This window comes from Pleurodeles waltl, chromosome 5, assembly GCF_031143425.1.
Source record: "Pleurodeles waltl isolate 20211129_DDA chromosome 5, aPleWal1.hap1.20221129, whole genome shotgun sequence".
NCBI lineage: Eukaryota > Metazoa > Chordata > Amphibia > Caudata > Salamandridae > Pleurodeles > Pleurodeles waltl.
In genome coordinates this window covers 59,097,164-59,113,768 of record NC_090444.1, presented here as the reverse complement: position 1 = coordinate 59,113,768, position 16,605 = coordinate 59,097,164, and the positions used below count along the sequence as shown (strand labels likewise).

The window sequence follows — 16,605 nt, the reverse complement described above, 5'->3', positions numbered from 1 at the left end:
CATTGTGCAGACTGATGCCTCTGAACATGGGATAGGGGCAGTTTTGTCCCAAACAAATGATGATGGCCTTGACCAGCCTGTTGCTTTCATTAGCAGGAGGTTACTCCCCAGGGAGCAGCGTTGGAGTGCCATTGAGAGGGAGGCCTTTGCTGTGGTTTGGTCCCTGAAGAAGCTGAGACCATACCTCTTTGGGACTCACTTCCTAGTTCAAACTGACCACAGACCTCTCAAATGGCTGATGCAAATGAAAGGTGAAAATCCTAAACTGTTGAGGTGGTCCATCTCCCTACAGGGAATGGACTTTATAGTGGAACACAGACCTGGGACTGCCCATGCCAATGCAGATGGCCTTTCCAGGTTCTTCCACTTAGAAAATGAAGACTCTCTTGGGAAAGGTTAGTCTCATCCTCTTTCGTTTGGGGGGGGGTTGTGTAAGGAAATGCCTCCTTGGCATGGTTGCCCCCTGACTTTTTGCCTTTGCTGATGCTATGTTTACAATTGAAAGTGTGCTGAGGCCTGCTAACCAGGCCCCAGCACCAGTGTTCTTTCCCTAACCTGTACTTTTGTATCCACAATTGGCAGACCCTGGCATCCAGATAAGTCCCTTGTAACTGGTACTTCTAGTACCAAGGGCCCTGATGCCAAGGAAGGTCTCTAAGGGCTGCAGCATGTCTTATGCCACCCTGGAGACCTCTCACTCAGCACAGACACACTGCTTGCCAGCTTGTGTGTGCTAGTGAGGACAAAACGAGTAAGTCGACATGGCACTCCCCTCAGGGTGCCATGCCAGCCTCTCACTGCCTATGCAGTATAGGTAAGACACCCCTCTAGCAGGCCTTACAGCCCTAAGGCAGGGTGCACTATACCATAGGTGAGGGTGCCAGTGCATGAGCATGGTACCCCTACAGTGTCTAAACAAAACCTTAGACATTGTAAGTGCAGGGTAGCCATAAGAGTATATGGTCTGGGAGTCTGTCAAACACGAACTCCACAGCACCATAATGGCTACACTGAAAACTGGGAAGTTTGGTATCAAACTTCTCAGCACAATAAATGCACACTGATGCCAGTGTACATTTTATTGTAAAATACACCACAGAGGGCACCTTAGAGGTGCCCCCTGAAACTTAACCGACTGTCTGTGTAGGCTGACTAGTTCCAGCAGCCTGCCACACCAGAGACATGTTGCTGGCCCCATGGGGAGAGTGCCTTTGTCACTCTGAGGCCAGTAACAAAGCCTGCACTGGGTGGAGATGCTAACACCTCCCCCAGGCAGGAGCTGTGACACCTGGCGGTGAGCCTCAAAGGCTCACCCCTTTGTCACAGCCCAGCAGGGCACTCCAGCTTAGTGGAGTTGCCCGCCCCCTCCGGCCACGGCCCCCACTTTTGGCGGCAAGGCTGGAGGGAACAAAGAAAGCAACCAGGAGGAGTCACTGGCCAGTCAGGACAGCCCCTAAGGTGTCCTGAGCTGAGGTGACTCTGACTTTTAGAAATCCTCCATCTTGCAGATGGAGGATTCCCCCAATAGGGTTAGGATTGTGACCCCCTCCCCTTGGGAGGAGGCACAAAGAGGGTGTACCCACCCTCAGGGCTAGTAGCCATTGGCTACTAACCCCCCAGACCTAAACACGCCCTTAAATTTAGTATTTAAGGGCTACCCTGAACCCTAGAAAATTAGATTCCTGCAACTACAAGAAGAAGGACTGCCTAGCTGAAAACCCCTGCAGAGGAAGACCAGAAGACGACAACTGCCTTGGCTCCAGAAACTCACCGGCCTGTCTCCTGCCTTCCAAAGATCCTGCTCCAGCGACGCCTTCCAAAGGGACCAGCGACCTCGACATCCTCTGAGGACTGCCCCTGCTTCGAAAAGACAAGAAACTCCCGAGGACAGCGGACCTGCTCCAAGAAAGGCTGCAACTTTGTTTCCAGCAGCCTTGAAAGAACCCTGCAAGCTCCCCGCAAGAAGCGTGAGACTTGCAACACTGCACCCGGCGACCCCTACTCGGCTGGTGGAGATCCAACACCTCAGGAGGGACCCCAGGACTACTCTGATACTGTGAGTACCAAAACCTGTCCCCCCTGAGCCCCCACAGCGCCGCCTGCAGAGGGAATCCCGAGGCTTCCCCTGACCGCGACTCTTTGAATCCAAAGTCCCGACGCCTGGGAGAGACCCTGCACCCGCAGCCCCCAGGACCTGAAGGACCGGACTTTCACTGGAGAAGTGACCCCCAGGAGTCCCTCTCCCTTGCCCAAGTGGAGGTTTCCCCGAGGAAGCCCCCCCTTGCCTGCCTGCAGCGCTGAAGAGATCCGTTGATCTCTCATAGACTAACATTGCAAACCCGACGCTTGTTTCTACACTGCACCCGGCCGCCCCCGCGCTGCTGAGGGTGAAATTTCTGTGTGGGCTTGTGTCCCCCCCGGTGCCCTACAAAACCCCCCTGGTCTGCCCTCCGAAGACGCGGGTACTTACCTGCAAGCAGACCGGAACCGGGGCACCCCCTTCTCTCCATTCTAGCCTATGCGTTTTGGGCACTACTTTGAACTCTGCACCTGACCGGCCCTGAGCTGCTGGTGTGGTGACTTTGGGGTTGCTCTGAACCCCCAACGGTGGGCTACCTTGGACCAAGAACTGAACCCTGTAAGTGTCTTACTTACCTGGTAAAACTAACAAAAACTTACCTCCCCCAGGAACTGTGAAAATTGCACTGTGTCCACTTTTGAAATAGCTATTTGTGAATAACTTGAAAAGTATACATGCAATTGAAATGATTCAAAGTTCCTAATATACTTACCTGCAATACCTTTCAAACAAGATATTACATGTTAAATTTGAACCTGTGGTTCTTAAAATAAACTAAGAAAAGATATTTTTCTATAACAAAACCCATTGGCTGGATTTGTCTCTGAGTGTGTGTACCTCATTTATTGTCTATGTGTATGTACAACAAATGCTTAACACTACTCCTTGGATAAGCCTACTGCTCGACCACACTACCACAAAATAGAGCATTAGTATTATCTCTTTTTACCACTATTTTACCTCTAAGGGGAACCCTTGGACTCTGTGCATGCTATTCCTTACTTTGAAATAGCACATACAGAGCCAACTTCCTACAGGTGCTCTGCCTGTCAATGACCCCCAGGGTCTGCACCTCCTTGGCGATGGCACGCCAAATACCCTTTTTTGATGAGCGATGACCTGCAGGAAACATACAGCAGAAAAGGGATTAGTCATACCGTACGGACTGTCATACTCATGGCCCACCATATCCCTCCCATCCCCTTACCCACATACATTGACCACCATACATGCAGCACTCTGCCCAGGAGCCCTCAGACCCCCCTACATGAGGCTGACACACAGCATTCCATACATTCATGGCCCACGCATCATGCTCACAGTGTACTCACCTGTTTGTCTGGAGGACCATAGAGTAAATTGGACTGGGGTAGGACCCCATCCAACAGTCTCTCCAACTCCTCCGAAGTGAAGGCTGGGCCCCTCTCCCAGACACATGAGCCATTGTCGCTTCTAGACACAGGTCACAGAAGCACTTGCAGTGTAGGTCCTCTCCTGTTGAAGGACAGGTAGCAAGTCACCGCCGGCATACATCGCCATTGGCTCCTGGAACCCATAGGGCCTAATGTTAACCAATGCGAAGTTGGTCGACCGCCGACCGCTACGGCGCACAACGCCAGCGGAATTACCTCATTTCCACTTGTCTCTCCAGAGAGGTCAGGCAGCTGCCATTGCAGGGGGGCACAGGCCATGGCACCTAACTGCGTCACAGCAGACATTGGCACATCAACTGACTCTCAACTTCACATACTGGTGCATCATTAATTCAATATATGTGTGAATATGACCCTCTGCTCACCGTTTTTCTCCCTAGACTTCAACTGCTGAGGATGAATATGAGATGGAGACATCCTCCAGTGTACAGACCCCTGGTGGACCTGGCGACAATGGAGGACAGACACATTATCCTGACCTACAGACTTGATAGGGCCACAATCCAAGAACTGTGTGCCCAATTGGAGCCAGACCTGATTTCAGCTATCCGCCAGCTCACAGGTATCCCCCCTCTAGTGCAGGGCCTGTCAGTGCTCCATTTCCTGGCAAGTGGTTCCTTCCAAGCGACAGTGGCCATGGCATCAGGGATGTCACAGCCTATGTTCTCAAACATGTTGACCAGAGTGTTGTCTGCCCTACTGAAACACATGTGCAGCTACATCGTATTCCCACAGGTGGAGGATTTGGCAACAGTGAAAGCTGACTTCTATGCCCTGGGACATATCCCCAACATCATTGGTGCCATTGATGGTACACATGTAGCATTCGTCCCCCCCGGAGGAATGAACAGGTGTTCAGGAATAGAAAAAGCTATCACTCTCTGAATGTGCAGATGGTGTGTTTGACGGACCAGTACATCTCCAATATGAATGGCAAGTATCTTGGCTCTGTGCATGATGCCTTCATCTTGAGGAATAGCAGCATTCCATATGTGATGTCTCAACTACAGAGGCACAGGGTGTGGCTAATAGGTGAGACCATGGTCCCCACACAGTTGATGTAGGTATATGGGTGTGGGGTTGTCCCTAAGAGTGAGTGTATGTCTAACAGGTATCCCTCAAATATTTGCAGGTGACTCTGGTTACCCCAACCTCTCATGGCTCCTGACCCCAGTGAGGAATGCCAGGACAAGGGCAGAGGAACGTTACAATGAGGCACATGGGCGAACAAGGAGGATCATTGAAAGAACCTTTGGCTTCCTGAAGGCCAGGTTCCGGTGCCTCCATCTGACAGGTGGATCCCTGTACTACTCACCCAAGAAGGTGTGCCAGATCATCGTTGCATGTTGCATGTTGCACAACCTGGCCTTGAGACGCCAGGTGCCTTTTCTGCAGGAAGATGAGCCTGGAGAGGGTCTTGTGGCAGCGGTGGAGCCTGTGGATAGTGAAGAAGAGGAGGCAGAGGCAGAAGATGTGGACAACAGAAGATAACTCAATCAACAGTACTTCCAGTGACACACAGATAAGACACTGTAACTTCACTTTCCATTGCTGTTTTGTGTTGGACATTGTACATGTCAGCCTGATTTTCCATATTGTATGCCCACTTACTATACCCTTTGGAATCTCTATTTTCAGATCTCTGTGCCCCACTCTGGCTCCTGGTGTGTTCCCTACTGCCCACTGCAGGTCATACCTATGTATACATGACTGTACAGTTGAATTGCAATGTTTACAGCTTGTTAAACGTATACATATTTGAATCAATTGACAGACTCCATATTTGTATTAGTTCCAAGGGTGTTTATTTATGTGCAAATAAGTGGAGGGGGTATTGCAATGGGCTGGGTTGATAATGGAGGAAAGTCCAGGGTAGAGTCCAGCCTATTGGTATCACAGGTGCATTGTCCAATGGGGCATAGGAAGGGAGCAATCGCAGTTCAAGGTGGACAGGGTAACAGAAAGGGACAGAAGTATGACAATCAGGAGAGTCTTATTTCCTGGCAGGGGTCTTGGCAATGTTCTCTGTCTTCTGCCTGGATCACAGTGACCGTTTGTGGGGTGGTTCTCCTTCTGCGGGGAGGGGTGCTGGTGGCCTGTTGGTCCTGTGGCGGGGCCTCCTGTCCACTAGCGCCGGCGGAGGTGGAGGGCTGTTCATCGGTGTGGCTAGTGTCAGGGGCCCGTTGGTGTGCCACTGCCTCCCTCATGGTGTTGGCCATGTCAACCAGCACCCCTGCAATGGTGACCAGGATGGTGTGGATGTGTTTGAGGTCCTCCCTGAACCCCAGGTACTGTCCCTCCTGCAGCCGCTGGGTCTCCTGCAACTTGTACAGTATCTGGCCCAAGGTCTCCTGAGAATGTTGGTATGCTCCCAGGATCCCTGCAAGTGCCTCGTGGAGAGTGGGTTCCCTGGGCCTGTCCTCCCCCTATCACAACAGTCCTCCCAGTGTCCCTGTTGTCCTGTGCCTCTGTCCCTTGAACCCTGTGCCCACTGCCACTGACCCCAGGTTCCTGATCGTCCTGTGTTTGCGGGGTTGCCTGGGGTCCTTGTAGTGGTGGACACACTGCTGATTGACGTGTCCTGGGGACAGAGGTATGGGCCCGCTGGGTGGGTGCTGTGCTGGTGTTTTCCGAGGGGGGAGGCTCTGTGCTGGTATGGTACTGTGGCAGGGTAACCGACTGTCCAGAGGTCCCTGATGGGCCAGGTTGGTCATCTGATCCAGGCGTGCAGAGCTGCTGTCATCACTGTGGGCCTCTTCTGGGGGGGGGGGGGACTGGATGGTGGTGGCACCTCCTCTCCAGTGACGTTAAGTGGGGGTCCTGTAGGGATGTAAATGCAGTGTTATTGTATCTGCGTGTGCCATCTTGTGCATGGGTGTGTTTCCCTGTATGTTTGTGATTGCCCTGTCTGCTTTGCCTTGTGTCAGTGGTGATTTTGTGGGCTAGGTGATTCTTTCTAATGTGCATGCTTTAGTGATTTGTGTCCATGCAGGTCTGTGATGGGTGTCCATGCATTGGTGCGGCATGCAGGGCTTGGTTTTGGGATGGGTGGGTTGTGATAGTGGGGTATATGTGTGGTGGTGGAGTGATGGGGGTGAGGGTAGGGGTAGGAGTTTGTGATGGCATGCAGGTAGGGTGGGGGATATGATAGTAAAGATTTGACTTACCAGAGTCCAGTCCTCCTGCTACTCCTGCGAGGCCCTCAGGATGCATTATTGCCAAGACTTGCTCCTCCCATGTTGTTAGTTGTGGGGGTCCACCGCAAGTCCTCTGTACGGCTACCTGGTGTCTGGCAACCATGGAACGCACCTTCCCCCGTAGGTTGTTCTACCTTTTCCTGATGTCATCCCTTGTCCTGGGGTGCTGTCCCACGGCGTTGACCCTGTCCAAGACTCTCTGCCATAGCTCCATCTTCCTAGCAATGGACATCTGCTGCACCTGTGATCCGAATAGCTGTGGCTCTACCCGAATGATTTCCTCCAACATGACCCTTAGCTCCTCCTCTGAAAACCTGGGGTGTCTTTGGGGTGCCATGGATGTGGTGTGAGTGGTATGTGTGAGGGTGTGTGGTGTGAGGTGCGTGGATGGTGTATGGGTGATGGTGTTCTGTGGCTCAGCTTGAGTGGGTGCTCCTGGCTTGTCTCTCTCTCAGTTAGCAATCTTTTTTTCGTTGAAAGGGTTGTGGGTAATGTGGGTGTGTGTTTTATATTGGATTGGGTGTGTGGGTGTGGTGTTTGTGTGTCAGGTGTGTGTATTTTGAATTGTCCAATGTGGCGTAGTTTTGTTAGTGTGTGTGTATTTTGAGCGCAGTGGTGTGTACCGCCAATGGTTTACCGCGGTTGAAAGACCGCCACGGTGATTCGTGGGTCCTGATACTGTGGGCATATTTCTATTGGCGTGACGGTGTGGGTTTTGGTACCGCCAGTTTATCACTGACCTTTGGGCTGGCGGACTTGTGTGGGTGTCTGTATAGTGGCAGATTTCTCTGTGTGGGTCATAATCCCCGTAGCGGTACACCGCTGCGGTCACGGTATGTTGGCGGCCATCAGCACGGCAGTAGGCGGCTTTTACCGTCAAGGTTATAATGAGGGCCACAGTGTTCTTTAAAGAGGTCTATCTTCAACTTCCTGAATTTGTAGCAGGCTTGAGGCATTCCTGGCGGATACAGGGATGTTGTTCCAGATCCTGGTACATAGATGGAGGTCTGTTGCATTGTTTTTACATTTTTATTGCTCTACTTTGTCTCAAGTCTGATGGTGTCCTGACTGTAGGTATACTGAGAGCCACAAGACATTGTGATCTTAACAGCCGTATGTTAAGGTGTTGGCTTTCTAAATCATGCAGCTGGTTTTGAGGCAAGAGGAGTTGGTGAACTGTCATCAGGATAGGTGTGGTGTCGTCATATTTATTCAGGTCCAGGGTGACACATGCTACAGTTTGTATATGTCCATCAAGAGGGCCATTGTAGGAGGCCATGCAGGAGAGCTCTGTCACCATTCAGAAGCAGGAGTATAAGGGCTTGAACAGCAGTTCTGAGTCACGTTCTGAGAGGAATGGTTTCCAAGTATTTAGGAGAGAGAGCAGGTATCAGACCATCTTTGCTTTCTTGGCAATGTGTTCCCTTAGGTTGAAAATCATGTTGAGGGTGAATCCAAGTGACTTGGCGTTGAGTGAAAGCTGGGGGTTAAAGCTGTCAAGATTCATGTCATTGAGTCCAGTTGCACTACATCTTGCATGTTGTTATTGAAAAATAACATGAATTCATTCTGGCCTGGCTGGGATGATTTTTAGAAAGGTGCTGGGAATCCAGGTATGGATGAAACGTAGGCAGCATTTGAGGCATTCGATGTCTAGAATAGACTCAAGTAGAGTTGTTTTTCATCGGAGTATTGGTGAATTCTGATGCTGTTTTGGGTGAATAGGACCCAAAGGGGCTCCACAGAAGATGATGAGGGATAAGATGGAACCTTAGGAGACTTAGAGATTTTCAAGAACACAGGGGTGTCCTTGTGGACAACTCATGCTACGAAGGAGACAGCTCATACCCCAATTGACACATCTGCCAGCCATTGGGAGAATAGATGGCCTGTCATCTAAAGTTACATGTGGAACGTGGGCACCAGAAAAGATAGAAACATGGATAAAAAGAAACAACTCATCTAAAAACATGTGAAGATACTGAAAAACACGGTATCTTGTAGTTAGCTTGCATGAGTGATGTTCAACTTCATTCACAAGATTATCTCTCAAACCCATAAACTCTGGGAGAATGCTGAATGTTGGCTCATGCCATAGTGGTTGTCTGCCTCTAGCCATGATCATAGCAAATAAGACACTAGTCTGAGACATCCTGTACAAATGTGGGCTGATAAAGGACCTCCAGCACTTTGTTTATTTGCTTATGGGGTAGCATGGTCTTCTGTCCCTTGTTGTGGCTTTATCTTCCTTCTCCCTAGGCTTACTGAGGACATAGTGAGCCAGTTCTTTCTGCTTCAGGTATTGTCTGACAATGCAGTGAGTATAATGGCTCATTTCACAGTGAAAGTGCGGCCACTAAGGGATCTAAGTGCCAGCTTTGAATGTCGTAATGGAGTGAAATCTTGGACTCTTGTTGAAGCAATATGATCAGGGATGCTTTTTCCAGTATATACAGGTAGCACGAGATTCAGTGAATACAGTTGACTATTTTGTAGTAATGAGAGCACCACATCGCCTTTTTGACTTAAAGGACCCTTTATTGTGGATGAACATTTTCTTCTTCCTTTTTTAACTATATCTTTACAGGTTTTAACATTTGCACTGGATTGTAGTTCCCATTTACATATTAGTGTAGTGTTAAAAGTTGGAACATTCTTTATTTGTGTTGAACACAACCACTGTAGCTTAAACATACTCTCATACAGGCTCAGCCAATCATACTTAGTGGAAACAGTTCCTACAGAGCCACAAGATCGACAAATGTGAATATCACTTGTTGCCCCTCTAGATCAAAATGGTATTCTCTTTGTAGAACAAACAGAAGGATGTAGTTGGGGCACCAGACATATATTCCTACATTCCTGCCAACACAAACCATGACCATTTTGTAGCACTGTGTCTCTTGTGCATGAACTGAGACCATGATCCTCCCCATAGGAGCCTCCACCTACACACCACCTTGGGTGGTATCCCTTCTTCACATTCAGGCTCAAGCACAGTCTTCCTCCTACTACGTACAGCCGTGGGCCAGCAGTCTATGGATCCTCACCATGCCCACGTGCCAACAGAGTCGCCGGCTTGTCTGTACCAGTCGCCACACAATCCCATCACAGCAGTGTGCTTCCAAGTCAAGACTTCCTACTCTGCACCTTCTTTGAAGGCACAGGTAAACATCTTGCACATCAGCTGTCTGGCATTACTGTTGCTCACAAATGATGTAAGGCCGCTCAATTTCCTTCCTATCTCTTCCAACACCTTCTATCTTTCCTTTAAACTGTCTTTTTTTGTATCCAAACTTCTAGCCTGCTTTTTCTTCCTTATTTGCTTTTATTGGGAATGTAGGCATTTTTCTCTTTTAAATATGTTCAGCAGTATAAATATATATATATATCTTCTTTAACCTCTCTCTTTTGTATCCACACTTCTAGCCTGCTTTTTCATTCTCATACACTTTTATTTGGGATTCATGTTTTTTTTTTTAATATGCTCATCAGTATCTATATTTTCTATTTTTATTTTCTTTTAACTCTCTCTTTTGTATCCACACTTATAGCCTACTTGTTCATCCTTATTTGCTTTTATTTGAGATTAATGCATTTTTCTCTTTTAAATATATTCAGCAGCATATGTATGTGTTAATGTTTACTTTTACAAATACTTTACGGTTTCCTCTTCTCATTTTTCTATTGAATCTATCAGAAGGGATATTTAGTCAGCTCTAGATCCTAAAACACAGAGAAGTTGTGCAAGTTTAAACTTGTAATACATTTCTAATGTTTTTTGATTCTTAAAAATCCTATGACTTGGTGCCAAAAGCTGTAGACATCACGTATTTTTCAGTATACACCTAATCCTGAACCCTCCTATTTTTCAATCAAAACAATATTGCACTTTATGCTGAGGGTTAATGTGCAAATGTACCTTCACTTTTTTCACCTTTTTTTTTAGAAAACATTTTTTTCGGGACAAACATCTTCTCCTGGTTGGAAGTTTCCACACCTAGTTTCACCCTTATATTAGCATTTTTACCATTAGTGGTTTGACTTAGAGAAGGTAGGGACTATCCCTGTCATACGAGTCCTGCAATTGCAATATTGTATTTGGTGATGGAGATTGAACCTATTGAAATGTTTTATGTGTTTTTCCTCATTTAAAGGTGCAATAATCGCACCAGCTGTGAACTGTTCCTAACAGGTAAGATTTCTGTGCTGTGAAGTAGTACTGCCACATTCATTGACACAGTAGTACCACTGCTCTTTAAATATACAAGTTATGTTAAATGTTAAAGTAGTAGAAATTAATTGTTTGTGTTTTCAGGTGCCACTAATGTTTAGATGTACAAATGTTGTATGACCCAAACTTTGAGGATATTGCATTCTTTATCCTTCACCTCAGACAGCATGTTCACTGAGGACATCTGCCTTGTGTGTGGATTTTCTTTGGCCGCAAGTACCATCGGGGAGTGTTAATAGCTGATGATACTTGTTCTATGAATCAGGGACTGTTATTTGCTTGCCCAGAAAACTTTTGGTATGCATTTTAACTCAGGTGCATCATGCATGTTGATAACCAAGTATTAAAAGACTATTCATGTCTCATAGCCCACAACATGTATGCTTGGCTGCACTAAACGTATGGGATTGGCTTTCTTGAAAGATGTAAAGAAATTTCCAACAACAAATAGAATTGTGACCTCTAGATGAGTAGTGGCCTACTGCCATTTCATATATGTTCTGAAAATTTCACATCCGGTTTATGACATGTAAATGCAAGCCATTCTCACCCAATCTTGGGTATCCTTCTGCATCCCGTGAAGAATTGTTGAAGGTTATTTCTCTATCTCATGCCCATCATTTGGAGAACCGTTGTCAAAGCACACAGTGTTTCATGAAGGACTAAGGGCCTGATTAATTTTGGCAGATGGGGTTACTCCATCCCAAACTTGATGGATATCCCGTCCGCCTTATTATGATCCCATTATATCCTAAGGGAATCATAATATGGTGGAAAGGATATCCGTCACATTTGTCTGTCAAACTCTAAATCAGGCCCTAAGTACTTGTAAAACTATGAAAGGTAGTGTGTGTGATGAGCAACGCCCTACAGCACACTCTCTGCTCAATTCTGCATGACCAACTGGTTCTACCTGCAGACCACCTTCAGCCAATTGTACCCACAGTCACCATCACATTGCCTGCTTAGGTAGTAAAAATCTCTACATTTTTTAATGATGGGGGTTGAGGTGGTTTGCAGACAGCAGAAATGACAGACTTGGCTCCCCGTATCAGCTCCTTCCTGAACTTTTCAATAGTTAGGGCATAAATGCACATGTTGCTGAAGGAGCTGAGGACGATCAGCATGTTGGCGAGCATCCTGACCACATTCACAGGGTGGTAGAAATTGTATCGGTTGACTGGAGGGTAGGTAAGCCTCTCCACCACTTTGATGATCATCTTTGGGAGCCAATGGCCTAGGAAAGAGATGGTAATCAAAGCAAGGAGCATGATGGACCTCCTGCGTCGGGCCATCTCAGGGTCATCCTGTCTTTTAGTGGCTACTGCACTCTTTAACCCCTGGCGGACCCTTGTTGTAATGACAATGTTCCACACAGTCAGGCCATTGGTGAGCATTAGTGAAACAAGTGGGATCACAATCCAGACAGTTGTTTGGAAGTGGTCGTAGACGGACAAGATGGGGATCTTATTCAGGTCTTTTCGGATGGTGCAGATGTCCTTGGACGTCCCATTGGGCCCCACCGTTGGGACTGGCACGTAGATAAAAAATGTGGGCATAGCCATGAGAAAGGCGCCGGTGTAGACGCAAAGTATTACCCGCTGCGTGGTCTTGGCAGTGCAGTACACAAGCTTCAGTTTACTGCAGCACACAATGACATACCGGTCAAAGGTGAAAGCCACGGTGAGCCAAGTGAGGGAGTACACACATGTGAAGTAGATCCAGTTGCTGACCCCACAGGAAGGCCGTGGCCACCACAATGAGATGTTGACATAAAAGTAGAAGATGTCCCTGAAGACTGTGACCACAAGAATCAAGAGGAAGTTGGCTACGGCCAGTGCCACAAGGTAAAAGATGATGGATTTGGAAAGGTCCAGCTTTCCCTTCCAAAAGACGGCTATCGTTACTATGCTAGCTGATTGAGAAATGGAAAAAACAATTAATTAAGCATATAAAAGTAGTGTAATAAATAGCAATTACAAAATCATTACCTTTCTATAAAGTATACTTTTTTTTGGTGTTTGGTACAGTGACAACCAAATGTATGTGTGGGTCCAGGGCCTTTGTACGCTAGGTCGCTAAGGGACATGCCTAATAAGTCATGTTGCACAGGGCGTGCTTCCTGCACAATAATTCCAGCAAAGGAGTGTAATGTTTCTTTTGGATCATTTTTTCCTTGTAACACATCTGAGGACTTTCGAATCCCATCTGAATCAGGAAATCCCCGATACATACTACAGTAAGACAGCCAGTCAGCCATGTCCATGTGAGGTGTACTGATAACAATGTGAAGGCACAGGTGACATACAAGTATTGATATAACTTGGGACAATCACTGTATGAAATTGGGATAGTGGTTGATTGGGTTGAAGCCCCATTCAAATTAGAAATACAATCCTTGTCAGGATGAACCACAAAAGTCACTAAATAAATGTGTGTTTAACTATCTGGTAGCTTGGCATAAAAAGCAGTCAGGCTTAACTTAGAGGTAATGTGTAAAGTATTTATGCAGCACTTAAACAGTAATAAAGTGAGAATATGATACAATAAAAACACAAGCTAATTTAGAATACTAGAACAAACCTTAGCAAATAACATGACACCAAAATGACAAGAATACAATAAGTAGAAGTAGAGTTATGAGTTTTTCAAGTCTTAGGTTAAAATAGCGCCAAAAAGCACAAAGTGCAACACACAGCTATCTGGTCACGCTGGACCGAGCCAAAGTCACAAGTTCAAACTGAGTGTGGGTTGGATACAGGGACTAGGTTCATTCCAGTGAAGAGTTTACCTTCTCAAAGTCCAGGGCCACACAAGGAGCCTCAGCTCCGGGGCTTTGCTTTGACAGAAGCGGAAAGGAGGCTGTAGTTGGCGCAGGGAGCAGGTCAGCACTAGAGCTTCGCATTGGTGGCAGATGCAAGTGGTCTCTGTTGGTGCGACGACCCATTCACCATCAGAACTTTGCTTAGGGAGAGACGTTGTGATTCTAGCTGACTCAAGCAGCCTACTTGTGCATATCCCCACTCTTCTTGATTTTTACCTTTAACTCCGTTTTGCAGCAGACGGAGTAGAGTAAGATGCCATACAAGGATCCAGGACCTCAGGGGGATCTCCTGGGGACTAGGACTCACTATAGATTACGCCAACCGCAGGGCTCAGGCAGGTCCAATTGTGCTGGTCAGCTGGGTAGTTGCAGGGAAGGCCTCTGGAAGCCTGTGTCCCTGTACCTCAGACAGAGTCACTTCTGAGGATCCTGGGCTCAAGGCAAGTAGGTCCAGTCTTCCTTCTTTAGACTGAAGGACAGTCCTTCTGAATCTTCCACAGATGCAGGAATGTTCTGCTAAGAAGATCTGAAGGTGCCACTTTTATCACCGGTGCCATTATATGGCTAGGAGATGCCCCCTTTGTCTAACCTTAACCCTTCCCTGCTTTCGACTCTAATGGTCTGGGGTAACAAAAGGCAAGTAGGCCTAGTTGTGAGCTGCATTTTTCAGAGGCAGGGCAGGCAGTCCTTAGAAGTCATGAAGGGGATGGCCAAGGTCTTCGAAGCTAATGAAGGGCTGTGCACTGCCCTCAGGACATCCTCAGATGAGCAACACCCTGTCCCACACCCAACACCCTTTTGTTTTCATGTCTGTAATACACAAGACACCATAGGAGAGCCATTCACAGTTTTTTGATTCTGGACACTGTCCGAAAGGCATATCAGAATAGTAACTTAAAATCAGACTTTACCATGAAAGTGTATTTTAAAGAACAATTTAATTATGTGGAAGAACCAATTGTCTATCTCTCCCCAAACAAAAGTTATCACTTATTAAGTGTACTAAGGTAACTCAATGTTGGTCTATGGGGTAGACAGCCTTGTAACATTGAAAAACGACTTTAGGAGTTTTTCACTCTAGGACATGAAAACTTAACTATAAATGTTACACTTTTTAAATACCATGAACCCTGCCATACAAGTGGTTACGGCCTGCTTTGGGTGTGACTTATATGAAGCAAAAGGAAGGATTCGGATTGGCAAAAGGCTATTTCTGCCAGGTGGAAATTATAGCTTAAAACTGCACTAAAGCTTCACTGGCAGGTCTGAGATAAGTTTTTTAAGTGGTACTTTATTGGGTGGTACATTGAGTGCTGCAGATCCACTAATAGCATTTAATGTACACTTTCTAGACATGCAGAAGAACAGAAGAGGATTGTACCTGCTATTTGGGACCGGCAAGGAGTTCTTCGAAGGCTGGACCTGTACCCAGGACAAAGCATTGGTCTCCAAGGGTCAGCTGCCTGACCTCCCGTGTGGCTGTAGGAGACATTTCCCTCCAGTTCCTAGCAGGTGACAAGTGGCAACTGGAACTTGAACTAGACGTCACTGGTGTCCGCTGTATGTCAACCTGACAGTCTTTAGGTTCCTCCTCAGGAGTCCTTGGGGTGTTTAGAAGTGTACTCATGTGGTTAGAAACTTTTGAAAACCTTTGCTGCAAATCTTCAGAGCCAAGGGACTTGTTATGAAAAGAACCCAACTGACAGTTCCACGGCGTCTGATTACATTTCATATTCATCCCCCCAAAAGGATCCAGTATTTCTGAAAAAACAACAGTCCTTTTCTGCTTTGGGACTATGAAACATTTTCAAGCAAACACCTCAAAAGCTCTAGAGCCTTAGCTAGAGCAACCTACAGCGGGTATCTGACTAGCAGTTCCCAAGGAGTAGCTACCATTTCACATTGGTCCCACATGGAGGCAACTTTTTCTTTGAAAAAGTGAGAAAGTCCCTTTTTGGATTATAACTTTGTGTTGGTGCTTTTTAGCACTGTTTTCACTTACATTTTTTAAAATTCATATCTCCCATTCCCGGTATTAGATTTTTGTAATTTTGGTCTAATTTTACTCATAAAACATTTCTCTTTGCTTTAAAATTGGTTGTGCGATTTCATTGTGGTCTGTGTGACCTATTTCTACTGTGTATGCACTGCTTAAAACCTTTACACATTGCCTTCAATTTAATTTTAATTGGTTTGTGTCATATTACAAGGAATTTGAGAGCGGGATTTAAACCAGTTTCCTACATCCTCTCATGCACATTATAGTGCCACTGACCACCATCCAAATTGTATAGACACCAGATCTAGGCCACAAACCACACTGGAGCGGCCACCCACCATAAGCAACCCAGAAGAAGGAGATGTGCCCCAGATATGGGGGTCTAATCGAGTGTTACCACAAGGTACAGGGTGCTCCTTTGCCAGTGTGCAGGGATAGATGCTTGAACTGCAATGAGTTAGTCTTCTCATACCCTGGTGGGGAGGCAGTAACTGCCCCGTATATGGCTGAGGTACCACTGGGTACTCATCCAGTTGGCACAAAGACTCACATGGGGAAGCAGAGGAAGAAAGCTTGTGGAGCACATTCCAGATGGTCTGGGATCAGAGCCCGCTTGGCAGGAAATAAATACATAATGAGACAAAAAGCAGAAGCTGGAGTCAGGAGGACACCGTTTTTGATGCCACAATGAAGTTTCGAACAAAAAGTCCTACAGCAATTCGGGAGTGAGTCGATACAGATGAAATCACTTTGTATTGTATTTCAAGACTTGGGCCCAGATTTAGGAGGGCCTAGTGCCTCCTTGCGCCAGCCTAGCATCATTTTTTTTAACGCTAAT

General features: G+C 46.8%; 1 protein-coding gene across 1 annotated transcript in view; it reads right to left on the bottom strand.

Annotated features, from left to right (window-relative positions):
• Positions 1–11,909: 11,909 nt before the first annotated feature.
• LOC138296984 (probable G-protein coupled receptor 139) overlaps positions 11,910–16,605 on the bottom strand; it is a 105,664-nt gene continuing 100,968 nt past the window's right edge. The window contains exon 2 of the mRNA XM_069236501.1: positions 11,910–12,859. Within this exon, the coding sequence (XP_069092602.1) occupies positions 11,910–12,859 (950 nt within the window). The remainder of the gene's footprint in view (positions 12,860–16,605) is intronic.